Genomic DNA, 27,344 nt, shown 5'->3' with positions numbered 1-27,344 from the left:
AGTCTCTCTCACAGTGCCTGGCACAAAGTAGGTACTCAATAACTATGTGATGAATGAATATATCAACAAGTGAACAAAAAATACCCGTGTTCAAAATCTTCCAAGGAGTCTCATTGTTTAGAGGATAAAGTCCACAATGAATCCTGATGCCAAGGGCCCTCCAGAATCTGTGCCCAGCCTCTTTGTCCCAACTTCTCACTGGTCCCCACTCTTTCAACGCTTGTCAAAAACATTAAAGGCAGGCCCTGTATCCTGGAGGCAATGGGTAGGAATTAAGAGAGTGGGCTAGGCCTCTGATTTACCTGTGTGAATGCCAGTGCTCTGGAGTAATTTTTCTTTTTGGCTCTCTCTCCACCTGGAAGGAAGCAGACTATCCATGAGCCTCACAGACCTCTTCCAAAATAGGCCATAATTCAAGGCAGTGGCCAGAAAAGAACATTATCCAATCAAATTCTACCTTAAGCAGAGGGTTTGTAGTTTCCGCCTTTAAAGGAGAACTCAAATGAGGAAATGATGGGCATGATGAGGTCTAAACAACCATGGACTCTTCTAGCTAAAATTCTTCTACCAGATGTCCCCTCTCCCACCCTGAACCTTGCAATCTTGAAGCATTTTCCCTCAAGAATTCTCAAATGTTATTTTCTTGGACAGATAAAAAGACTATGGTCTGGAAAGGGGCAGTGATTTTCCCAGGGTCACCCAGAAACTAAGGGCAAAGCCACAACTAAAATCCAGGCTCCCCAGTTTGTGAACTTGCTCTTTACACAGCACTCTGCATGTCCAATTCTGTGGAAGGTGGGAAGGTGGAGACACTTGTTCTGAACAACCTTCAATCCCTGTCCTATCCCAACTGACCTACACCAAAACAGTAGTAACAGGATTTGATTAAGCTTTAGTGAGAGTCCTTATTCTTAGTATATGGTCTCATTTTTAGGAGGTAGAAGGGGTGTGAGGAGCTGCAAGCAGCATGAGAAGAAATGGGAGGTTCAGATGATAAAACCCTGTCTTCCTGAGAATTCACCATATAGAATTATGGGGAAAATGTAACTGTTTTTTCTCAAATTTACATAAGGACCATTTTTATTTTGGGAAAAAATCATTTAAAATTACAAACATATGCTTACCAATGAAAATAAAATATGGCAACAATGAAAACTGCAGAAACACAATCCATGAGAATCCACATGAACTTATAGTAACTTGGTGTCTGCAAAATAGAAAATAGTTAAAGGATTTACAGCTAGAAGGGATTTTAGATCATGTAGGCCAGGTCCCTTGCTTGGCTGCCAGGGAGGAGACGGGGCAGACCAGGCAGAGGAACCTTGATGATGGGGTTGGTCTCAAACACAGAGAGTACCTGCTGCTATCCTAACAATCCCCCCTTACATGTGCCAAAGGCTCTACAAAGGATAAAATACTTCCCACACTTCTCCCTGGACCCTCAAGATAGGTGTTTGAGGGAGTCCCAGAGATGTCACAGAGCAAGTGTATTCTGAACCCAGGACTACAGCCCAAGTTTCTTGACTTCCAGTGTTCTATGTTTTCATGGCATGGCTTCCCAAACCTGGCTGTGCATCCAAATCTACCTGAGCAGCTTTTAGTAATACAGGTTCCTGGGCCTCACTACAGACTCAGGAATTAGAATTTCTGTATTTTTAACAAGCTTCCCAGGAAAAAGCAACCAGTCTGTGAACCAGCATTTAGGAATCCTTCTCCTAAATCATCATGCTTCAGATAAATATGTTGAAATTATAATTCTTAACTAACATGCCAACTTCTCCAGTCTCCTTGCCTGAATCACCCATTTCACAGAGCTCCATCTTCTAGGTTCTCTTGTATGAGTTTTTCATTTCGCTAGTTTACTCATCCCTTTCCACCTTCATTGTCCCCCTTCTAGTATTACTTGATGGTACTGGGTCTATCATTTTTATTTTTTCTTATGCCGTTTCCACCCTATCCCATGGTCTTTCCTTGGACTGATTAACGATGATAATAATAACAATAACATGAACTATCACGATAAGGATGAGAACAACAACTAACATTAATGAGAATTTACAGGAGTTAAGGAAGCATTCCAAGCACTTCAAAGGTATTTTCACAGTTAATCCTCACAACAGCTCTACTAGGCATGTACATTAGAAGCTCTTAACCAACTTCCACTAAATTGAGGCTCTTAATCCTCTCTGGGAACCTAACTGACCTGTGCTTTGGCCTGCTTCAGGATGCCCACGAAGTGAGCTGTACCGTCACCAAGAATCAGTTGTTCTTACTACCCAAATGGCTTAGAACAGCTGTACCAGTTGTTTAAATTGCGCAGTGTAATTCAGTGTTACTTAAATCTGTAAAATCTGAGTTTAAAAAGTATGTCATTTTCAAGGAAACTAAGTCGATGCTTTGAAAAACTTGATGAAGAAAGAAAAGGTCATTAAAAAATAAACTGCTTTTGATTTAGGTATGAGAGAAACACTAGGAGATGAGGGGAGGATTATAAAAAACTGGGTGGCTTCCTCATTCCCATCATTTCTCCAAATGACTTCACGTTGTTTTATTTTTAATTTTTTAAAGTATTTATTTATTTATGTATCTTGGCTGCGCCGGGTCTTAGTTGAGGCATGCAGGATCTTTTAGTTTCGGCATGCAGGATCTTTTTGTTGTGGCATACAGACTCCTAGTTGCGGGATGCGGACCTCTTAGTTGTGGCATGCAGACTTAGTTGCAGCATGCAGGCTTTTTGGTTGTGGCATACGGGAATTTTTAGTTGCAGCATGCGGGTTTCTTAGTTGTGGCATGCAGACTTCTTAATTATGGCATGTGGGCTCTTAGTTGTGGCATGCAGGATCTTTTAGTTGCAGCACATGGGCTTCTTAGTTGCAACATGCGAACTCTTAGTTGTGGCATGCATGCGGGATCTAGTTCCCTGACCAGGGATCAAACCCAGACCCCCTGTATTGGGAGCGCAGAGTCTTACCCTCTGGACCACCAGGGAAGTCCCTCAAGTTCTTGTTGTGCTTTAAGGAAACAAAACGTAGAAATCATAGATGGTTCATTGGAAAGTATACATAAGCAAGAGAATACAGAATTCAATCAGCTGAAATACACTCAAAGGAAAGACATTGAGTCTATGTCAAAAAGTGAATGATTTAAATTAAAATGTGTGAGCTATGTATGTGGTAGATTGTTTATAAAAAAGACCAAAATATTCCTCCCAAAATGCAGGTCTATATGCAATGTGACTTTGCTGTTCCTCTCCATCAAAAGGTAAAGTCTGTTTCTTCCCTGCCCCACCTTGAATCTGGACTTGACCATGTGATTTTCTTTGGCCAATGGAACATTAGCAAACATCACACTGGGATATCCTTGAAAAGTGTATGTGCATTGGGACTTGACCTCTCTTGCTGCTGAGAACCCAATGCAACCAGGTGAACATACACAAGCTGGTTTCCTTAAGGATGACTGACCAAAAGAAGAGAGACCACAGTCATCTCAGGTAAGACCATAGACATATGAATGAGGCCATCCTACCACTTAGTCCAACCAAACTGGCTGAGCACAGAGAAACCACTCAGCCATCATAGAGAATGTGACAAACATTTGTTTGTTTTAAGCCACTAAGTATTAGGTAGGTTTTTTTTAATGTAGTAAAAAGCTAATACACTGTATATCATTTATTTCACGATTCCCCATTTTAAATTTTTGAATTAACACACCGCTAAGCAAACAGGATTATTTTGGATAAAATTGCTTCTATTGTAGTATTTTTTTAAACATCTTTATTGGAGTATAATTGCTTTACAATGGTGTGTTAGCTTCTACTGTATAACAAAGTGCATCAGCTATACAGATACATATATCCCCATATATCCTCCCTCTTGCAGCTCCCTCCCACCCTCCCTATCCCACTCCTCCTGGTGGTCACAAAATTCCAAGCTGATCCCTCTGTGCTGTGTGGCTGCTTCCTACTAGCCATCTGTTTTAGATTTGGAAGTGTGTATATGCCCATGCCACTCTCTCACTTCGTCCCAGCTAACCCTTCCCCCTCCCTGTGTCCTCAAGTCCATTCTCTACATCCGCATTTTTATTCCTTTCCTGCCCTTAGGTTCTTCAGAACCTTTTTTTTTTTTTCACATTCCATATATATGTGTTAGCCTACAGTATTTGTTTTTCTCTTTCTGACTTACTTCACTCTGTATGACAGACTCTAGGTCCATCCACCTCAGTATAAATAACTCAATTTTGTCTCTTTTTATGGTTCAGTAATATTCCATTGTATATATGTGCCACATCTTCTTTATGCATTCATCTGTCGATGGACACTTAGGTTGCTTCCATGTCCTGGCTATTGTAAATAGAGCTGCAATGAACATTGTGGTACATGACTCTTTTTGAATTATGGTTTTCTCAGGGTATATGCCCAGTAGTGGAATTGCTGGGTCGTACAGTAGTTCTATTTTTAGTTTTTGAAGGAACCTCCATACTGTTCTCCATAGCGGCTGTATCAATTTACATTTCCACCAACAGTGCAAAAGTGTTCCCTTTTCTCCACACCCTCTCTAGCATTTATTATTTGTAGATTTTCTGGTGATGGCCATTCTGACTGGTGTGAGGTGATACCTCATTGTAGTTTTCATTTGCATTTCTCTAATGATTAGTGATGTTGAGCATCCTTTCTTGTGTTTCTTGGCAATCTGTATATCTTCTTTGGAGAAATGTCTATTTAGGTTTTCTGCCCATTTTTGGATTGGGTCGTTTGTTGTTTTAATATCGAGCTGCATCAGTTACTTATAAATTTTGGAGATTAATCCTTTGTCAGTTGCTTCATTTGCAAATATTTTCTCCCATTCTGAGGGTTGTCATTTGGTCTTGTTTATGGTTTCCTTTGCTGTGCAAAAGCTTCTAAGTTTCATTAGGTCCCATTTTTTACTTTCGGTTTTATTTCCATTTCTCTAGGAGGTGGGTTAAAAAGGATCTTGCTGTGATTTATGTCATAGGGTGCTCTGCCTATGTTTTCCTCTAAGAGTTTTATAGTGTCTGGCCTTATATTTAGGTCTTTAATCCATTTTGAGTTTATTTTTGTGTTTGGTGCTAGGGAGTGTTCTAACTTCATTCTTTTACATGTAGCTGTCCAGTTTTCCAGCACCACTTATTGAAGGGGCTGTCTTTTCTCCATTGTATATTCTGGCCTCCTTTGTCAAAGATAAGGTGACCACATGTGCATGGGATTACCTCTGGGATTTCTATCCTGTTCCATTGATCTATATTTCTGTTTTTGTGCCAGTATCATACTGTCTTGATTACTGTAGCTTTGTAGTATAGTCTGAAGTCTGGGAGCCTGATTCCTCCAGCTCCGTTTTTCTTTCTCAAGATGGCTTTGGCTATTCGGTGTCTTTTGTGTTTCCATACAAATTATGAAAGTTTTTGTTGTAGTTCTGTGAAAAATATCATTGGTAGTTTGATAGGGATTGCATTGGATCTGTAGTTTGCTTTTGGTAGTATAGTCATTTTCACAATGTTGATTCTTCCAATCCAAGAACATGGTATATCTCTCCTTCTGTTTGTAGCATCTTTAATTTCTTTCATCAGTGTCTTATAGCTTTCTGCATACAGGTCTTTTGTCTCCTTAGGTAGGTTTATTCCTAGATATTTTATTCTTTTTGTTGCAATGGTAAATGCGACTGTTTCCTTAATTTCCCTGTCAGATTTTTCATCATTAGTGTATAGGAATGCAAGAGATATCTGTGCATTAATTTTGTATCCTGCTACTTTACCAAAATCATTGATTAGCTGTAGTAGTTTTCTGGTAGCATCTTTAGGATACTCTATGTATAGCATCATGTCATCTAAAACAGTGACAGCTCTACTTCTTCTTTTCTGATTTGGATTTCTTGTATTTCTTTTTCTTCTCTGATTGCTGTGGCTAGGACTTCCAAAACTATGTTGAATAATAGTAGTGAGAGTGGACAATCTTGTCTTGTTCCTGATCTTAGAGGAAATGTTTTCAGTTTTTCACCGCTGAGAATGATGTTGGCTGTGGGTTTGTCATACATGGCCTTCGTTATATTGAGGAAAGTTCCCTCTATGCCTACTTTCTGTAGGGTTTTTGGCTGTTTAATTAGGTCGAAAGCTTTTTCTGCAGCTATTGAGATGATCATATGCTTTTTCTCCTTCAATTTGTTAATATGGTGTATCACATTGATTAATTTGTGTACATTGAAGAATCCTTGCATTCCTGGGATAAACTGCACTTGATCATGGTGTATGATCCTTTTAATGTGCTGTTAGATTCTGTTTGCTAGTATTTTGTTGACTCTGTTCATCAGTGATATTGGCCTGTAGTTTTCTTTTTTGTGTGACATCTTTGTCTCGTTTTGGTATCAGGGTGATGGTGGCCTCGTAGAATGAGTTGGGGAGTGTATCTCCCTCTGCTATATTTTGGAAGAGTTAGAGAACGATAGGTTGTAGCTGTTCTGTAAATGTTTGATAGAATTCGTCTGTGAAGCCATCTGGTCCTGGGCTTTTGCTGGCTGGAAGATTTTTAATCACAGTTTCAATTTCAGTGCTTGTGATCCGTCTGTTTATATTTTCTATTTCTTCCTGGTTCAGTCTGGGAACGTTGTGCTTTTCTAAGAATTTGTCTATTTCTTCCACGTTGTCCATTTTATTGGCATAGAGTTGCTTGTAGTAATCTCTCATGATCCTTTGTATTTCTGCAGTGTCAGTTGTTACTTCTTTTTCATTTCTAATTCTATTGATTTGAGTCTTCTCCCTTTTTTCCTTGATGTGTCTGGCTAATGGTTTATCAATTTTGCTTATCTTCTCAAAGAACCAGCTTTTAGTTCTATTGATCTTTGTTATTATTTCCTTCATTTCTATTTCATTTATTTCTAATCTGATCTTTATGATTTCTTTCCTTCTGCTAACATTGGGGGTTTTTGTTCTTTCTCTAATTGCTTTAGGTGTAAGGTTAGGTTGTTTATTTGAGATATGTCTTGTTTCTTGAGGTAGGATTGTATTGCTATAAACTTCCCCCTTAGAACTGCTTTTGGTGCATCCCATAGGTTTTGGGTCATCGTGTTTTCATTGTCATTTGTTTCCAGGTATTTTTTTATTTCCTCTTTGATTTCTTCAGTGATCCCTTGGTTATTGAATAGTGTATTGTTTAGCCTCCATGTGGTTGTAGTTTTTACAGATTTTTTTCCTGTAATTGATATCTAGTCTCATAGCGTTGTGATTGGAAAAGATACTTGATATGATTTCAATTTTCTTAAATTTACCAAGGCTTGATTTGTGACCCACGATATGATCTATCCTGGAGAATGTTCCATGAGCACTTGAGAGGAAAGTGTATTGTTCTTTTTGGATGGAATGTCCAAATCAATTAAGTGCATCTTGTTTAATGTGTCATTTAAAGCTTGTTACTTTATTTATTTTCATTTTGGATGATCTGTCCATTGGTGAAAGTGGGGTGTTAAAGTCCCCTACTATGATTGTGTTACTGTCAATTTCCCCTTTTATGGCTGTTAGCATTTGCCTTATATGTTGAGGTGCTCCTATGTTGGGTGCATAAATATTTACAATTGTTATATCTTCTTCTTGGATTGATCCCTTGAGCATTATGTAGTGTCCTTCTTTGTCTCTTGTAACACTCTTTATTTTAAAGTCTACTTTGGCTTATATGAGAACTGCTACTTCAGCTTTTTTTTGATTTCCATTTGCATGGAATATCTTTTTCCATCCCCTCACTTTCATTCTGTATGTGTCCCTAGGTCTGAAGTGGGTCTCTTGTAGACAGCATATATATGGGTCTTGTTTATGTATCCATTCAGCCAGTCTATGTCTTTTGGTTGGAGTATTTAATGCGTTTACATTTAAGGTAATTATCAATATGTATTTTCCTATTACCATTTTCTTGTTTTGGGTTTGTTAGTGAAGGTCTCTTCCTTCTGTTGTGTTTTCTCCCTAGAGAAGTTCCTTTAGCATTTGTTGTAAAGCTGGTTTGGTGGTGCTGGATTCTCCTAGCTTTTGCTTGTCTGTAAAGGTTTTAATTTCTCTGTTGAATATTAATGAGGTCCTTGCTGGGTAGAGTAATCTTGGTTGTAGGTTTTTTCCCTTTCATCACTTTAAATACGTCCTGCCACTCCCTTCTGGCTTGCAGTTTCTGCTGAAAGATCAGCTGTTAACCTTATGGGGATTCCCTTTTATGTTATTCATTGCTTTTCCCTTGCTGCTTTTACTATTTTTTCTTTCCATTTAATTTTTGATAGTTTGATTAATATGTGTCTTTCTCCTTGGATTTATCCTGTGTGGGTCTCTGCACTTCCTGGACTTGATTGACTATTTCCTTTCCCATATTAGGGAAGTTTTCAACTATAATCTTTTCAAATATTTTCTCAGTCCCTTTCTTTTTCTCTTCTTCTTCTGGGACCCCTATAATTTGAATGTTGGTGCGTTTAATGTTGTCCCAGAAGTCTCTGAGACGGTCCTCAATTCTTTTCATTCTTTTTCTTTATTCTGCTCTGTGGTAGTTATTTCCACTATTTTATCTTCCAGGTCACTTATCCGTTTTTTGCCTCAGTTATTCTGCTACTGATTCCTTCTAGAGAATTTTAAATTTCATTTATTGTGTTGTTCATCATTGTTTGTTGCTCTTTAGCTCTTCTAGGTCCTTGTTAAATGTTTCTTGTATTTTCTCCATTCTATTTCCAAGATTTTGTATCATCTTTACTATCATTACTCTGAGTTCTTTTTCAGGTAGACTGCCTATTTCCTCTTCATTTGTTTGTTCTGGTGGGTTTTTACTTTGCTCCTTCATCTGCTCTGTGTTCCTCTGTCTTCTCATTTTGCTTAACTTACTGTGTTTGGGGTCTTTTTGGAGGCTGCAAGTTCGTAGTTCCCGTTGTTTTTGGTGTCTGCTGCCAGTGAGTAAGGTTGGTTCAGTGGGTTGTGTAGGCTTCCTGGTGGAGGGGACTGGTGCCTGTGTTCTGATGGATGAGGCCGGATCTTTTTTTTCTGGTGGGTAGGACCGTGTCTGGTGGTGTGTTTTAGTGTGTCTGTGACCTTTTTATGATTTTAGGCAGCCTCTCTGCTAATGGGTGGGGTTGTGTTCCTCTCTTCCTTGTTGTTTGGCATAGGGTGTCCAGCACTGTAGCTTGCTGGTCTTTGAGTGGAGCTGGGTCTTAGCATTGAGATGGTGATCTCTGGGAGAGCTTTTGTCATTTGATATTATGTGGAGCCGGGAGGTCTCTGGTGGACCAGTGTCCTCAACTCGTTTCTCCCACCTCAGAGGCACAGGCCTTGACACCCAGCCGGAGCACCAGGACCCTGTCAGCCACATGGCTCACAAGAAAAGGTAGATGGGAAAGAAAGGAAGGACGGAAGGAAGGAAGGAATGAGGGAGGGAGGGAGGGAGGGAAGGAAGGAAGGCAGGAAGGAAGGACGGAAGGAAAGAATAAAGTTATTAAAATTAAAAATTTTTTAATTATTAAAAACTAAAAAAATTTAAAGAAAGAAAAGGAAAGAAAGAAAGAAAGAAGAGAGCAACCAAACCAAAAAACCAATGATAACACACGCTAAAAACGACACAGACACACACACACACAAATGGACAGATAGAACCCTAGGATAAATGGTAAAAGCAAAGCTATACAGACAAAATCACACAAAGAAGCATACACATACACACAAAAAGAGAAAAAGGAAAAATATATATATATATATAAATAAAAAAGGAGAGCAACCAAATCAATAAACAAATCTACCAATGATAATAAACTCTAAATATTAAACTAAGATAAACATAAAACCTGAAACAAATTAGGTGCAGAAAACAAACCCCAAGTCTACAGTTGTTCCCAAATTCCACTGCCTCAATTTTGGGATGATTCGTTGTCTATTCAGGTATTACAGAGATACAGGGTGCGTCAAGTTGATTGTGGAGATTTAATCCACTGCCCCTGAGGCTGCTGGGAGAAATTTCCCTTTCTCTACTTTGTCCGCACAGCTCCTGGGGTTCAGCTTTGTATTTGGCCCCGCCTCTGCGTGTAGGTCGCCTGAGGGCGTCTCTTCTTTGCTCAGACAGGACGGGGTTAAAGGAGCAACTGATTGGGGCCTCTGGGTCACTCAGGCCGGGGGGGGGGGGGGGGGGGGGGGGAGGGAGGGTTACAGAATGCAAGGCGAGCCTGCGGTGGCAGAGGCCAGCATGACGTTGCAACAGCCTGAGGCACGCCCTGTGTTCTCCAGGGGAAGTTGTCCCTGGATCACGGGACCCTGGCAGTGGCGGGCTGCACAGGCTCCCGGGAGGGGAGGTGTGCATAGTGACCTGTGCTTGCACACAGGCTTCTTGGTGGCTGCAGCGGCAGCAGCAGCCTCAGCGTTTCATGCCTGTCTCTGGTGTCTGCGCTGATAGCCGCGGCTCACACCTGTCTCTGGAGCTCGTTTAGGCAGTGCTGTGAATCCCCTCTCCTCAAGCACCCCGAAACAATGGTCTCTTGCCTCTTCGGCAGTTCCAGACTTTCCCCCAGACTCCCTCCCAGCTAGCTGTGGTGCACTAGCCCTCTTCAGGCTGTGTTCACGCAGCCAATCCCAGTCCTCTCCCTGGGATCTGACCTCCGAAGTCCGAGCCTCAGCTCCCAGCCCTCACCCACCCCGGCGGATGAATAGACAAGCCTTTCAGGCTGGTGAGTGCTGGGCGGCACCGATCCTCTGTGAGGGAATCTCTCCGCTTTGCCCTCCACACCCCTGTTGCTGCGCTCTCCTCCGTGGCTCCGAAGCTTCCCCCCTCCGCCACCCGCAGCCTCCGCCAGCGAAGGGCCTTCCTAGTGTGTGGAAGCTTTTCTTCCTTCACAGCTCCCTCCCAGAGGTGCAGGTCCCGTCCCTATTGTTTTGTCTCTGTTTTTTCTTTTTTTTTTGCCCTACCCAGGTACGTGGGGAAGTTTCTTGCTTTTTGGGAAGTCTGAGGTCTTCTGCCAGCGTTCAGTAAGTGTTCTGTAGGAGTTGTTCCACATGTAGATGGATTTCTGATGTATTTGTGGGGAGGAAGGTGATCTCCACATCTTACTCCTCCACCATCTTGAAGGTTTCCCTATTGTAGTGTTTTTATTCCCAATTTACAAATAAACAAATAACCTGTCTGAGGCCCAGACAGGTTAACTAACATTTCCAAAGTCACACAGTAAGTGGTAGAGCCAAGATTTGAATCTGCATATTCTAACCCAGAGTGTGGGCTGCTTAGGAAAGTCCTTGGGATACTGGCCCCACCTCCCTGAATAAAGTGACTGTGGGTCCTTTAAAAAAGCCCAGGCCAGGTGTAGAAGGAAGTTTTTTACTTACATTCTTTTATACTCTTTGAATTTTGAATCACATGAATTTATTATCAATTCAAATATTATGAATTAAAATATTAAAATGAAAAGTCTTACTTAATAAAGTTTTATTTGATATATACAAAGGGACAACTTTAAGACATTACTGATTTAGGGGGGATAGGATTATGGAGGAGTGTACTGCTTTCTAATTTATAGATTTTCATAATGATTGAATTTTATATAATGAACAAGTTTACTTTGCAATCAATTTTAAAAAACAAAAATGTTAGAAAAGTATATAGTACATACATGAAGTGGGATGGTATGGGGACAGATAAGTGGAGAGGCTTTACCTATGCCAAGGGACCTGCCATCCAAGGTTTCCTTGAGGGTCATCTATAGAAAACTGCCCGAGCCACCAAGAAAGAAGAGGTAAGCAATTTTACACTGCCACCAGAGGGCCTCAGTACAGCACTGGCCCTGTGAGATTGTGCCCTTGGCCTTGATCCCCTTTCTCCTGCTCCTGACCCTGATCAAGACAGAAACAAGGGCCAGTGAACCTGGAGTTATGGAGAAAGCAACAAGAAATATTTAGGCCTCTCATTTAAAAAGCTTTAATTTTCAAGGCAGTTTAGAGTCTGGGTTATTCTCTGGACTAGACTGTTGATGCTGAACTGAGGCTTTTTGGTGACTAAACTGTACTTTAAGAAATTATCTAAGAATGACTAGAAAAGCTATGGGATCTGAGTGAGACCTCATTCAAGGGCAAGGAAAGATCTAGTTCACAGAGCAGTTTAAAGAGTCAGTGGAGAGAAATTAAGCTGTTTTCTGTTATAGATGTCCGACTCAGTCAACATACTCTACACTGATTTGAAAAACAGCTTCTGTAGCAGTTAACTGGTTAGCTGGGGTTCCCTCTACAGACAGTAAGTGGTGGGATTTAGCTGGGATTAAAACACAGGTCTTCAGGTCCCCACACTTCTGGCCATAAGCAGTAGCAGGACAGAGGTGAAATCAAGCTCGGTGGCTGGACACTCACTCTCCTTTGCTCAGGACACACAGTTTTCACTTTGGAATCAAGTACACTTGATTTTCTCCCCACACCCCATGCCACTGTCATTGTTGTTGTGCCTACAGGAAGGTGTGGCTGCAGTAACAAAACTCTGGAGTCAGACCTCATTTTGAATCTTGTATCATGTGAAGCTACAAACTTCAGATCCCCCATGGGGATACTCCTAGTGGCTAACTCAGAGGGTTAAATTACATAATGCATGAAAGGCAGTGTGAAGATTCAATATTAATTCAATTATTAAAACAACATTAATTTTTCCCTGAAAATCACAGAAGGATCTGGGTGAGAGAAAGGGGAATGCCATTTCCAATGTCACATAAATCTCTGCTCTTAAGCAACTTCCCTGGGGACTGCACAGTAGGCAGTGTAGGGGTGGGGTGGGGGACAGAGACCCCTATTATACCAGAGTTGGAAGAACAATCTGGACCATCAGCTCACCATGAAGAAGTAAGGGTGATTTATCTCATTTAGGACCTGAATGTTGTCTGTGGTCACTGAATGAATGCTGGAGCACCAGGCCAGTGAGAAAAGCCAAGGTTCATTGACGATGTATAAGTTGATGTTGATGTTAACTGCTTTATATTCTCTGGGAAGAAAAAGAACCCACAGGAGATTTAGACTTAATCTTACTCTCATCATGTAAAAGGGAAACAGCCACCATGTCTGTGAAAGGCTGTTGCTTAAATCACCAGAAGTAGTTGGTAGTAGGACAACTTATGATATGACATGCAGAATGAGCTCATGTTACGGTGAGATAAAGGACTGGATTTAATACCTTTCCTCCTGTACCAACAGTAGTAGTTTAGTAAACTGGCTTCCTAAGGGAAAGAGGAGGGAAGGAAGGAAGGAAGGAGGAGAGGGAGAGTGGGAGGGAGGGAGGAAAGAAAGGGAGATGGAGGGAAAGAAAAAAGAAGAAAAGCCCTAACTGTAGAATTTGCCAATTTCCATGGTGTAAATACTCCCACAATTTGCTCCCATAAGCTGAAATGCACCAGCTCCAGTACACTGTTTTGTAGTAAATGTACTTCCTTCCATCAGAGTACTTACCACACTCTACTCTATTTATCTGCTTTCCTATCAGTCTTCTTTACTTGACTGTAAGCAAATTAAAAGCAGAGACTGTGTCTTACTCATCTCTGTATATCCAGTACCTAGCATACCTGCCTTCAGAAATAGTTAAAGGAAGGAATGAAGAAATGAATACCAATTTGGTGAATATTTAAATTTCAAATATAAAGAATTTTTATAAGCATTGAGTAGGGGGAATGGAACACAACACTTCCCAATGTCAGAACTTCAAATGTCAGTAAATATTTGTGCACTATCTACAGAAACAGTAGAAGAACACCTAGTCAAGTTGTTATTTTCAGAGATTAAATTTCTCAGAAAATACACCATGTAAGTGCCTTCAAAAGACTTTTTAAACCCTGAGATGGTATAGCATATTGAAAACAGCTCTGTACAAGCCTGGGTTTGAATCCCAGCTCTGTCACATACTAACCTGGCAATTTCTTAGGCTCAGTGTATACACTGTAAAATAAAAATAATCATACCACCTTTACAGGAGTGCTTGCCATTAGTTACCCAATATGTTAGATTGTCTTTAAGAGAATTCTACAGATCACCTAAAGATAAATTTAAAAAATAGAAATAAGGAAATGGTTTTTAAAAACCTACTTTTTATACTTTTTGAAACCAACACATAAAAACCAAACACATTTCTATATATTAATAAACATATAGAAATTGAAATTTAAAACAATACTATTAGCAATCACTCCAAAGAAAATTAAATACTTAGGTATAAACTTAACAAAACAAGGAAGGATCTGAAAGCTGTAAACTGCATAATAGTGATGAAAGAATATGTTTAAAACATAGGAGCAATCTTTGAGATCTAAGAGCTAGACCAAGAACTCTTAGACTTGACACTAAAAGCATGATCCATAAAAGGTAAAATATAACTATTTTGTAACTATGGAATCTATTGAAGGCTTTCAACTTCCAGGGGAGTTTTGGATGGTAAGTTATAGTTAACTTTGGTTGATTTCATCACTTGGCACAGTAGCAGTTACAGTACACCAGCCCCTAGCCCCATGGCAGGCAGCTGTGCCCATGTTCCTGAAGCAGCTTGCACACACCTTGTAGGAGCCAAGGTGAGCCAAAAGGATGCTATCCTTCATATATTAGGTATCTGTGCTCTGATCACTGATTGATGCTTCCATCCAAAGAGCTGTAGACAGAGTAGGGAAGCCATGATTTTTGTACCTTCCCCCATTGTTGCAAACCCCTCCCACTCCCACTGAAGTGACTACCAGGGGTTAAAAGGGCCAGCACTCTTTCCTCCCCACCTTTTATTTTTCTTTTTTTCCCTTTTTGGGAGTCATACATTAAAGACTAGGACATGCAAAAGCAACTTTATATATGGGGAAAATTAGAAAGTGACATGTATGAGCAGGGAAAGGAACAGAAGAGATTTGAGAAGAACTCAGGCTGATCCTTGGCACAGAGACAGCCAACAACAACAAATAAACAAATAACAAAAATACAGCATACCTTGAGGAAGGGAAGAATCTGATTTCTAGAGTTACCAGATTATTAGATTGAAATATACATTTTTCAACAAAAAAAAATCACAAGGCATACTAAGAAACAAGAAAATAGGGTCCATTCAAAGGAAAAAAAATAACTTGATAAAAACTGTTCCCAGAAAAGAGCTGTTGGCAGATATATGCTAGACAAGGACTTGGAAACAAGTATTTTAAAGATACTCAAAGAACTAAAGGAAGATGTAGATAAAGTTTAAAAATGTATAAACAAAATTTAAATATTAATAAAGAACATAAATCCTAAAAGAGAAACCAAAAAGAATTCTAGAACTGAACAGTATAGTAACTGAAATGAAAATTTTATTATTAGGATCCAAAGGCAGATTTGAGCAGGTAGAAGAAAGAATTGGTGAAGTTGAAGACAGGCCAATAGACATTAACCATTCTGAAGAACAGAAAGAAAAAAATTGAAGAAAAATGAACAGCCTAAGATGTCTATGGGACACCACCAAACAGATCAATATATGCATTCTTGGATTCCCAAAAGGAAAAGAGAAATAGACCAGGACAGAAAGAATATTTGAAAAAATAATGGCTTAAAACTTCTCAAATTCGATCAAAGACATGAAGGAAAACATCCAAGAAGATCAACAAACTCCAAATAAGATGAATTCAAAGGGACTCACACTGAGATGCATTATAATCAGATTTTCAAAAGCCAGAGAGAGAATGCTGAAAGCACCAAGAGAGAAGCGACTTGTCTCATACAAGGGATCCTCAACATCACCAGCAGATTTCTCATCAGAACTTTGGAGGCCAGAAGGCAGTGGACCAACCTATTCAAAGTGTTAAAATACTGTCAATGAAGGATCTTATATCCAGAAAAACTGTCATTCAGAAGTGAGAAACAAATTAAGATATTCCCAGAAGAACTAAAGCTGAGGGAGTTCATGGCCACTAGACTCACCTTGCAAGAAAAACTAAATGGAGTTCTGCAAGGTGAAATGAATGGACACTAGACAGTTACTCAAAACTGAAGGAAGAAATAAAGATCTCAATAAAAGCAAATATATGGGGAATTATAAAAGCTAGTACTACTGTAACACTGGTTTGTGACAGTACTTTTAATTTTCTACATGATTTAAGAGACTAATATATCTAAAGAAAAAAAATTATTAGTCTAAAAGTTAGTATTATTGTAAATTTGGTTTGTAGCTCCAAAAGTTGTTTTCTATGTAATTTGAGACTAATGCCTTTTTTTAAATTACTAGTTTATGTTTTGGGGCACACAATGTATAAAGATTTAATTTTCTGATGTTAACAACCCAGAAAGGTAGGAATAGATCTGTAAAGGAAAAGAGTTTTTCTATATTATTGAAATTAAGCTGATATAAATTCAAATAAGAGTGTTAAAGCTTTAGTATAGTAAATGTAATTCCCATGCTAACCACAAATAAAATAGATATAGAATATACACCCCCCAAAAATGAGAAAAGGATTTAAACATTTCACTATAAAAGGTCAACAAAACAACAAAGAAAATTGTAATGCAGAAACCAAAGTGACAAAAAAGGTATAAGGCATACAGAAAGTAAAGAAAGAAAAAAAAACAGATGACAGAAACAAAATAACAAATACAGAAATGACAGAAGTAACAGTGTGACAAAAGCCCTCCTTGTCAGTAATTATTTTAAATATAAATGGGTCAAACTCTCTAAGTAAAAGACAGAGACTGGCAGAACAGATAAAACATATGTTTCAATTCATGATGTCTACAAGAGACTCACTTTATATTCAAAGACACAGATAGATTACAAGGGAAAGGATGGAAAGACAATCCATGCAGATAGTAACCAACAACAGCAGGGGTGGCTATGCTGATATTAGACAAAATAGGCTTTATATCAAGGTTATAAGAGACAAAGAAGGACATTATATATTAATAAGAGGTTCAATACAGCAAGAAGATACAACAATTATAAACATTTACACACCTAATGACAGACCAGCAAAATTTACACAGCAAAAACTAACAGAATTGAAGGGAGAAATAGACAGCTGTACAATAATCATTAGAGATTTCAATATCCCACTCTCAACAATGGATAGAACAACCACACCAGGTAAGTAAGGAAATAGAGTACTTAATCAACACAAGGACTAACTATATCTAACAGACATATACATAATACTCAGCCCAACACTAACAACATACACATTCTTCTCAAGTGCACACTTTGCAAGATAGACCACATGTTAGGCAACAAATTAAGTCTCGATAGATTCAAACAGATTGATACCATACAAGTATCTCCTCCAACCACAACAAGATGAAATTAGAAGTCAATGACAGAAGGAAAACTGGAAAATTCACATATTCATGGAACTTAACACACTTTTAAACTACCAATGGATCAAGAAAGAAATCACAAGGGAAATTACAAAATACTTGGAGACAAATGAGAATAAAAACACAACATACCAAAACTTATGGCATGCAGCAAAAGTGGTGCTGGGCGTAAATTCATAGTTATACATGCTTACATTTAAAAAACAAGAAAGATCTCAAATCAGCATCCTAACTTTGTAACTTAAGGAACTAGAAAAAGATGAACCAATTGATCCAACATAGCAAAAGAAAGAAAATAATAAAGATTAGAGCAGATATAAATGAAATTGAAAACAGAAAACCAATAGAGAAAATCAATGAACCCAAAGGTTAGTTCTTCAAAAAGATCAACAAAATTGATAAACCTTTATCTAGATGTACTATTAATAAAAAGAGAAACCCAAATTACTGAAAGCAGAAATAAAAGTGGGGACATTACTACCAATTTTACAGAAATAAAAAGGATTATAAGGGAGTACTATGAACAGCTGTATCCCAACAAATTGGATAACCTAGATGAAACAAATTCCTAGAAACACAAAACCTACCTTTTAATCATAAAGAATTAGAAAATGCAAATAGACATACAATGAATAAGGAGATTGAATCATTAACCAAAAACCTTCCAACAAAGAAAAGTCCTGGACCCATTGCCTTCACTGTTGAATTCCACCAAACCTTTCAAGAAGAACTAATACTAACCCATTAGGATAGCTACATCAAGAAAAAAAAAACCAGAAATCAACAAGAGTGCAGAGGATATAGAGAAATTGGAACCCCTGTGTACTGTTGGTACAGCTGTTATGGAAAGCAGTATGACAGTTCCTCAAAATATTAAAAATAGGATTACCATATGATCCACAAAGTCCACTTAATGGATATATTGCCAAAACAATTGAAAGAAGGGTCTTGAGATATTTGTACACCCATGTTCATAGCAGCATTATTCACTATAGCTAGAATGTGGAAGCAACTCAAGTGTTCATCAACTGATGAATGAATAAGCAAACTGTGGTGTATACATGCAATGGAATATTATTTAGCCTTAAAAAAGAAAGAAATTCTGCAATGGATGGATTTAACATGGATGAACCTAGAGCATTTTATGCTAAGTGAAATAAGCCAGTTGCAAAAAGACAAATACTACATGATTCCACTTATATAAATCAAAATCAGAGAAAGAATGCAGAATGGTGGTTGCCAGGGTCTGGGGGTGGGGGAGTTGGTAGGGATGTTATTGTTTAATGAGTATAGAATTTGAGCTTATAAGACAAAAAGAGTTAGGTAGCTTGATGGCAGAGATGGCTGCACAATGTAATGAATGTATATTAGAATGACTGAACTGTATGTTTACAAATGATTAAAACAGTACATTTTATATTATATGTATTTTTACCACAGTTAAAACACTTTTTAAAAATGACTAAAATCTGAATAAACTATAGACTTTTAATTTAAAAACCTTATGTTCACATGAAAACCTGTACACAAATGTTCATAACAGATTTATTTATAATAGCTCATAAACAGAAACAGTCAGATAGCCTTAAGTTGGTGAATGATTAAACAAACTTCAGTACCTCCACATAATGGAATACTACTCAGAAATGAAAAAGGATAAACTATTATATACGTAATAACCTGGATAACTCTCAAAGGGAATTATAGTGAATGAAAAAAAGCCAATCACAACAGGATATATACTCTATGATACTATTTATATTACATTCTCAAAATGACAAAATAATAAAAGTAGAGAACAGATTAGTGATTGTGGGTTTGAGGTGAGGGGAAGTGGATGGAAGTAAGGGGAGTGTAGTTATCAAAGGGAAACAAAAAGAATACTTCCAGTGATGAAACTAGTCTATGTCTTGGTTGTGGCACTGGATATACAATCCTACACATGTGATAAAACTGCACAGAGCTATATATACAATCACACACAAGATGAATATAAGTAAAACTGGGGAAATTTGAATAAGATTAGTGGATTGCATCAATGTCAATACCTTGGTTTTGATATTGTACTAAAGTTTTACAAGTTTTACCATTGGAGTAAACTGGGTAAAAGGTATACAGGATCATTTTGTGTTATTTCTTACAGGTTAATATGCAATTATCTCAAAATAAAAAGTTTAATTTAAAAAATACAATTTTTTAACATCTTTATTGGGGTATAATTGCTTTACAATGGTGTGTTAGTTTCTGCTATATAACAAAGTGAATCAGTTATACATATACATATGTTCCCATATCTCTTCCCTTTTGCGTCTCCCTCCCTCCCACCCTCCGTATCCCACCCCTCCAGGCGGTCACAAAGCACTGAGCTGATCTCCCTGTGCTATGCGGCTGCTTCCCACTAGCTATCTACCTTACGTTTGGTAGTGTATATATGTCCATGCCTCTCTCTCGCTTTGTCACAGCTCACCCTTCCCCCTCCCCATATCCTCAAGTCTGTTCTCTAGTAGGTGTGTGTCTTTATTCCTGTCTTACCCCTAAGTTCTTCATGACATTTTTTTTCTTAAATTCCATATATATGTGTTAGCATACGGTATTTGTCTTTCTCTTTCTGACTTACTTCACTCTGTATGACAGACTCTAGGTCTATCCACCTCATTACAAATAGCTCAATTTCGTTTCTTTTTATGGCTGAGTAATATTCCATTGTATCTATGTGCCACATCTTCTTTATCCATTCATCCGATGATGGGCACTTAGGTTGTTTCCATCTCCGGGCTATTGTAAATAGAGCTGCAATTAATATTTTGGTACATGACTCTTTTTGAATTATGGTTTTCTCAGGGTATATGCCCAGTAGTGGGACTGCTGGGTCATATGGTAGTTCTATTTGTAGTTTTTTAAGGAACCTCCATAGTGTTCTCCATAGTGGTTGTACCAATTCACATTCCCACCAGCAGTGCAAGAGGGTTCCCTTTTCTCCACACCCTCTCCAGCATTTATTGTTTCTAGATTCTTTCATGATGGCCATTCTGACTGGTGTGAGATGATATCTCATTGTAGTTTTGATTTGCATTTCTCTAATGATTAATGATGTTGAGCATTCTTTCATATGTTTGTTGGCAGTCTGTATATCTTCTTTGGAGAAATGTCTATTTAGGTCTTCTGCCCATTTTTGGATTGGGTTGTTTGTTTTTTTGTTATTGAGCTGCATGAACTGCTTGTAAATTTTGGAGATTAATCCTTTGTCAGTTGCTTCATTTGCAAATATTTTCTCCCATTCTGACGTTTGTCTTTTGGTCTTGTTTATGGTTTCCTTTGCTGCGCAAAAGCTTTGAAGTTTCATTAGGTCCAATTTGTTTATTTTTGTTTTTATTTCCATTTCTCTAGGAAGTGGGTCAAAAAGGATCTTGCTGTGATTTATGTCATAGAGTGTTCTGCCTAAGTTTTCCTCTAAGAGTTTGATGGTTTCTGGCCTTACATTTAGGTCTTTAATCCATTTTGAGCTTATTTTTGTGTGTGGTGTTAGGGAGTGATCTAATCTCATACTTTTACATGTGCCTGTCCAGTTTTCCCAGCATCACTTATTGAAGAGGCTGTCCTTTCTCCACTGTACATTCCTGCCTCCTTTATCAAAGATAAGGTGACCACATGTGCGTGGGTTTATCTCTGGGCTTTCTATCCTGTTCCATTGATCTATCTTTCTGTTTTTGTGCCAGTACCATACTGTCTTGATTACTGTAGCTTTGCAGTATAGTCTGAAGTCAGGGAGCGTGATTCCTCCAGCTCCGTTTTTCGTTCTCAAGATTGCTCTGGCTATTCGGGGTCTTTTGTGTTTCCGTACAAATTGTGAAAATTTTTGTTCTAGTTCTGTGAAAAATGCCAGTGGTAGTCAATTTTTAAAAATATAATAAAAATGTACTCTGGGTTTATAACAAAAATATTATTTATAACAACAATAGCACAAAGGGCAGCAGTCAATGGAATTAAGATTTTAATATTCTATACTCTATATTATGGAATAATTTAACTCAAGGTGGATTGTAATAAGATAAGGATACTTTTTATAATTCATAGAGCAACCAGTAAAAAATAATTTAAAAATGTAAGAATCCAGTAGAGGAGATAGAATAGAATACTAAAAAATAATTAACTAAAAAAAATTAAAAGGCAGGAAAAGAATGACCAAAATAAACAACCTAGAATAAAAAGGACAAATAGAAAAAAATAGTATGATGTAATATAAACCCAAGTATATTAATTATTAAACTAAATATTAATGGGCCAAACATTCCCATTTAAAAGCAGAGACTGTCCTACTAAATATAAAAGCAAGAACCAATAATATTTTATGAGATGTTTATAAAAGACGTACTTTAAATATAAAGACACAAGGCAGTTGAAAGACAAAGGAAACAAAAAGAAATATCACACAAATACTAATTATAAGAAAGCAAGTGTGGCAATATTAATAAAAGTAATCTTTAGGCAAGAATTATAACCAGAGAAAATGGACATTTCATAATGAAAGGGTGGATTCACCAAAAAGACCTAACAATTCTAAAATGCAAATACACCTAATAAAAGAGTTTAAAATATGAGAAGCCAAACAACCATAACAATCACAATAACAGAAACAAACAGAGCTAAAGGGAGAAATATACAAATCAACAATCATAGTTGGAGATACTACACCCCCTTCTCCATAACTGACAGATGATGCACAAGGAGGCCTTAATTTCTCTCTGACTGAAGAGGTTGCTCCCAGAAGAAAGAAGGAAGAAGACATGGTCTAATCTCCTTGTCAACATACCTACATATTTTCTAAATATAATAATAATATTTACCAGGAAGAGAGACCTTATGTATAGAACATTTTTTAAAAGGATGTTTCTGGTTGAGTATTTCTTTATTATATATTTTGTAAATAAATACAGAATGTGGATTTATGAGGCATGCGTCCCTGGAGAAAGTCACATAAGCCATACAACTCCCTGGGAGTATTAAATGCAGATGTTCTGTAACTCAAATGCTCTCCTTCTAAGTGAAATAACCCTGCAAACACTCACTTGGAGGCCGTATCTATTACTGTGGGCCACAGAGTATGGGTCCAATAAAGGAAGAAACCTGCAAAGTTGAAATCAATGTCTCTAACCTCTCCTTGCTTTGTCTGAGCCTCTTGATAGACTGCTGTATCTTTGAAATTAATAATAAAACTTCATAGTAGGTAAGTTCTCTGATGTGTGTGAGTTTGATCTGCAAACTAATGTTTCGTGTTAACTGAATAGAAAAAGCAGGGGGAAGATGCAGTATAAAATGCTTAAAAAGACTATCAACCAATTTAAACTAATTGATATTTATAGAATATCACACCCAACAAATGAAGAGAGCTCACCTTTTTCAGGTGGACATGGGAAGTTCACCAAGATATACAGCATAGTGGTCTATAAGAAAAGTTTAAATACATTTAAAGTATTGAAATCATGTGTTTTATAATGTTCACCGAGCACTCTTGATTAGCACCAAGGTGAGCTTTGGTGAGATTTTTTGTCATTTCTATGTGTCTGGACTACAGGAAGAAATCAATGGGGAGGAGATTTATAAATCAGCATTCATGTCAAGACAAATCAAAATAATGCCTCTATTATTTCAATCAATAAACCATCTTTATTCCCAACATCTGATATACACATTGTGTCCATCTGTTTGTATTTCAAATTGGCAGCTTTGCCTTATACCAAAACAAACCTTTCAAAGGCGTGTCAATAAAATTAAAAATTTTAAAAGAAAAAAAATAAAGTATTGAAATCATATAGAGCTGTTCTCTGGTCACAGTGACCTTAAATCAGAAGTCAATAACACTAGATAGACGGAAAATCCTCAAATTTTAAAAAAGTTAGCAACATGTTTCTAAATAATCCATGAGTCAAGTGGGAAATAAAAAAACTTTTAAATATTTTAAGTTGGATAATAAGAATATATCAAAATTATTTGTGGAATGCAATTAAAGCAATGCTTGCAGGGAAATTTACAGCCTTAAATGTTTACATTAGAAAGGAAGATCTAGAATCAATCACCTAATTTTCTGCTTCTAAAAGAAGAGCAAATTAAACCTAAAGGAAATAGAAGAAAGAAAATAATAAAGATAACCGCAGTCAAAGAAATAGGAAAGAAAATGTGCAACAGAATAAAGCTAACAAAGCCAAAATTTGGTGTTTTGAAATGGTTAGTAAGATTCATAAACCCCAGGCAAGACTGACCAAGAATCAGAGGGAAAATAAAAATGTTCAGTACCAAAATGTATTGGAACTACAGGTGACAGTTGCACAACACTGTGAATGCACTAAATGCCACTGAATTGTTTACTTTAAAATGGTTAACTTTATGTGAATTTCACCTCACTAAATTTTTAATAAATTAAAATTTTTTAAACACTTAAAAATTCCCACATCAGAAATAAAACAGAGGGCATCTCTATATTCATATAAGTTTGATCAAAGTAATGTATTTAAAGCATTCTCAGTCAAAATGGCAAGGTCACAATGTCTTGTGAGTGTGGTCTGATGGAAGTAAGCACTGCTCACAGAGAATGTATTGGAAATGTGATCATAATAAGTATTCTGGTCATGAACAGTATACAAATAACAAGTTACAACCGCTTAACTTCTTAAAATTTAGTGTTTCTTGAGGGGAATGACTTGGAATAAAGTCTGCTCATGAACTGTCACAATCAACCTTGTATTATAGGCATATGGAAGAAACCCTTATTCTTCTTATTAGAATATATAGTTTCCTTAAGAAAAAGGATGATGCCTCGCTTATGTTGACTTTTCACATAAAACTAGCATGGCGCACTGTACATATTACTACTCAGTGAATATTTGCTGAGCTAAATTAAACTGCTTGATTTTCTAATAGGACTCAGGATATGATCTCTCTTAAGTCTGATGCCAGCTGAAACTACGCCCATATAACTACGGCCAATGAATAACTAAAGGCTTATTAGTGAAAGAATTTGGACTCTGGAGTCTGTCAGGCCTATATTTAAATCTCAGTGTGGTACCTTACTGACCAACTGTATTGACTTTGGTGAATTACCCAACCTCCCTGAACTTTTCCTCTTTAGAGGCAAGATTCCTCCTTCGCAGAATGGTGGTGATGATAATTTCCAGGGCACAGCATGTAAGGATGGTGATGATAAAAGCAACATTCATACAACAACATATGAACAACATTATGTTCATACATTTGCCCAGCATTTTGCTCTGTGCATATATGCATTATGTCACTTAATCTTTTAACCATTCTATCAAGTTACTGTTATCCTTAATTTTCAAATGAGAAAACTGATTATTAGAAACTTGTCCAAAGTCACACGTGTAGCTGATGGGTAAGCCAGAATTTCAAAAAGAGCCTGTGGTCTACCAACAGAACTTGACACATAATAAAGGCTCAATAGTGGAAGCTATTATAATTATTTCCAACTACTAGATTAATCTAAATTATGGTTAGGAGAGAAGGAAATCATCTTGGAGCCATTTTCTCTTTGATAAAAAAGTAAAAGGAAATAGAAATACACTCAAAACAGAGGAGTAGTTGGGCAAAGAGAAATCTTCTGAATGGGAAAAAGAGGTAAAACATGTATAATTATCTAATTCTAAAAGAAAAAAGACATATTTTATGATCATCTCCCCCCATGGCCAGAGAGGCTGGAAAAGTCGGAACATGAACAGAGGTGTATCCAACAGCCTAGCTCATGGCTTGAGATACAGAAAGATATCTAGGGGAATTTTTACTAGCTCAAGAGATTTTGGAGATATATATGTATATCTGAACAAAATACATATACATGTTCAGACTGTCTCTGAAGCCTTTACAATTATCTGGAAAAAATTATTTTTAATCTAAGAGAAAGGGAATATGGATTAAATTAAACAGTGATTAATAATAGTTAAGTTTGAAAAAGTTACCACTTTATTCCCAGGTGCTTTTAATTCTAAAAATTTGTCTCTGATTATATATTTATAAATGTGGTGGTTAAGAATTTCAGTTTCTTCTCATACTTGGCTGTTTTAAGGGTTTTTCTAATAATGATTTAATTATGTTCTGAATTATATCTATAAGAAATCTGGCTATCTGGATTACAAAGTTATTTACAAGGTACTGCAATCCATCTAGTAATGGCAGAAGAAAATCGACAACTTTCTGAGTTCTGACTTTTCAATGATCAATTTATATAAAAACAAAAACACCAAGCATACAAAAAGGTGTGTTGAATGATGAGAGATTGAAGCATGAAGGAGGAGCTGAAGAGTATGTTCCAGGAAGAGTCTACCCTTGATAAATGTTTGTTGGCAGAGATGGAGGGAAGGGTAAGAAGATGAAAACAGGAGATTCCAAAAAGATAGCCACACACAGAAATCTTGAGGTGGGAGGGGGAACCTAAGTAGCTTGGTTGGGATACAGATTTCGTGCAAGTAAGGCAATATATGCCAAAAGAGATGTGGTCAAACACTTTCCTCAATCCACTGTAGAACAGCCTCTTGTGGTCAACATTTATTCTACTGATATTTTCTTTTATGAGGCGTTCAATGGAGAATAACTGGCCCACTTGCTGAAAACCAGGAGCTCTTTTCCTGACATACTCCCTATCAAAACCAGGCAACCAAAAAATCTGTAAGGAAAAACAGGAAGTCCTTCAGTGGATAATCCAGCTGTTTAGGTACAAACAGCCCCAAGTAGAATGGCTGGAGCCCCATTCCAGCATGGGTAACAGTCTATAGGGAGCAGAGAGATTCTAGCCCTTGGTGATAGAGTCAACCTGGCCTAATATTGTCTAATGAATTCTTATAATGGGGCTTTCACCCAGGTTGTTCTGGAGCTGAGTTTTCCCAGTTAACATCATGGGACCAAGGGTCCACTGTGTCCTCACACTGGCCAGAGTGGATGAGGAGCTGGTACGTGTGGATGAAAGGTGGGAATCATAAACATCTCCTCTGGCTAATGATGCTAAAAATCATCTTTGCAGGGGGTCATTTCCTGCCAACAGGGAATGCTACTATGACTCATCGGTGGAAATAGTTCTATTTGCAAAAAGACACATATTTGTTCCACTCATAGCTTTCTTCTATATTCTGAGAATTTAAGACATTTGGAATGACTGACTGCCCAAATGCAGAGTTGCTTCTGAAAAACATGATGAAAAAGTCTCTGCTCAAAAAGTCTCTTTATATGTCATTAACGAAAGCCAAGTCCTCAAAGCCTTAGTGTTCCATACCAAGGCTCTTTCTTTTTTCTCTTTTTTTTTTTATAAGGACCAATGGCTATAGAACTTGAGTGGCTTGGCCAATTAAATAAATTATTCCCCCCAGTGGGGAGCAGCAACTAAGAGAAGAAAGATGGGGTAGATTCTTTCTCCCCGTTACCTCGAGGCTCCTTCTAATAGCTGTATGCTGGTGATGGTGCAGGTCACATCATATAGCCATTACACACATTCCCTTTTAACAGAGTGGTGACATTTCATTTGGTTTGTAATAGCAAATAGCCTCAATGTTTTTCCCCACTGATGTAAATTTCATTGGGTCATTCTCAGATGGCCACATATAGCTGTATAAAGTAGTCATCTCCATTTTTACAGGGAGCAGAATTATTTTAGGATCCCAGGGAAGATCTACAAGGTAGGTCAGATTCAGCTGCTATGCTCCTGGGACATGCTACCCACCTCCCAACCTCTACCATAAATACTAAGACAGACATACCAGATGTTGCTCAATCTTAGAGTCAAGGATCACGCTTACTACATGGCGGACACACAAGCTTCTGTGAAAATGTCTTGGTGCAGGGGCATTAAGATCAAATATCACAGATTTTTTTTCCTTCTGTGCAAGTTCCAATAATTCAGTTAGTTTTGGAATCTTCTGATTTCCTGCTTTTTCTCTATCAGCCTCTGATAGGGGCTTCATATTGTAAAATGGTTTGAACTAAAAATAAATATATCAGAGAAAACACTGGCTCCTATCAAAGGCATTTTCCAATTCTCCTGCTTTTAGTCCCATACTCAGCCCTACCTCCAT

The 27,344-nt window shown here is 37.7% G+C and overlaps 1 protein-coding gene across 1 annotated transcript; it reads right to left on the bottom strand.

Annotated features, from left to right (window-relative positions):
* Positions 1-285: 285 nt before the first annotated feature.
* On the bottom strand, positions 286-27,344 carry GDPD4 (glycerophosphodiester phosphodiesterase domain containing 4). The gene is made up of 6 exons (XM_029209355.1): positions 27,339-27,344; positions 27,030-27,251; positions 25,785-25,945; positions 12,814-12,961; positions 1,125-1,207; positions 286-355 (listed from the first exon to the last, which is right to left on the bottom strand). Exons 1-6 carry the CDS (start codon positions 27,342-27,344, stop codon positions 286-288), a joined length of 690 nt encoding a protein of 229 aa, XP_029065188.1.

This window comes from Monodon monoceros, unplaced genomic scaffold (assembly GCF_005190385.1).
Source record: "Monodon monoceros isolate NGI ecotype Baffin Bay Population unplaced genomic scaffold, NGI_Narwhal_1 Super_Scaffold_7, whole genome shotgun sequence".
NCBI classification, from domain to species: domain Eukaryota; kingdom Metazoa; phylum Chordata; class Mammalia; order Artiodactyla; family Monodontidae; genus Monodon; species Monodon monoceros.
This window is presented reverse-complemented; position numbering and strand designations above follow the sequence as displayed.

Bases quoted from the DNA above. Each gene is read 5' to 3' on its own strand.
- GDPD4 (XM_029209355.1), bottom strand. The intron at 25,946-27,029 runs GTATGTCTGTCT...TTTTCCTTACAG, and splicing joins CTAAGATTGAGCAACATCTG to ATTTTTTGGTTGCCTGGTTT. The intron at 356-1,124 runs GTAAGCATATGT...GCTTCCTTCCAG, and splicing joins GCCATATTTTATTTTCATTG to GTGGAGAGAGAGCCAAAAAG.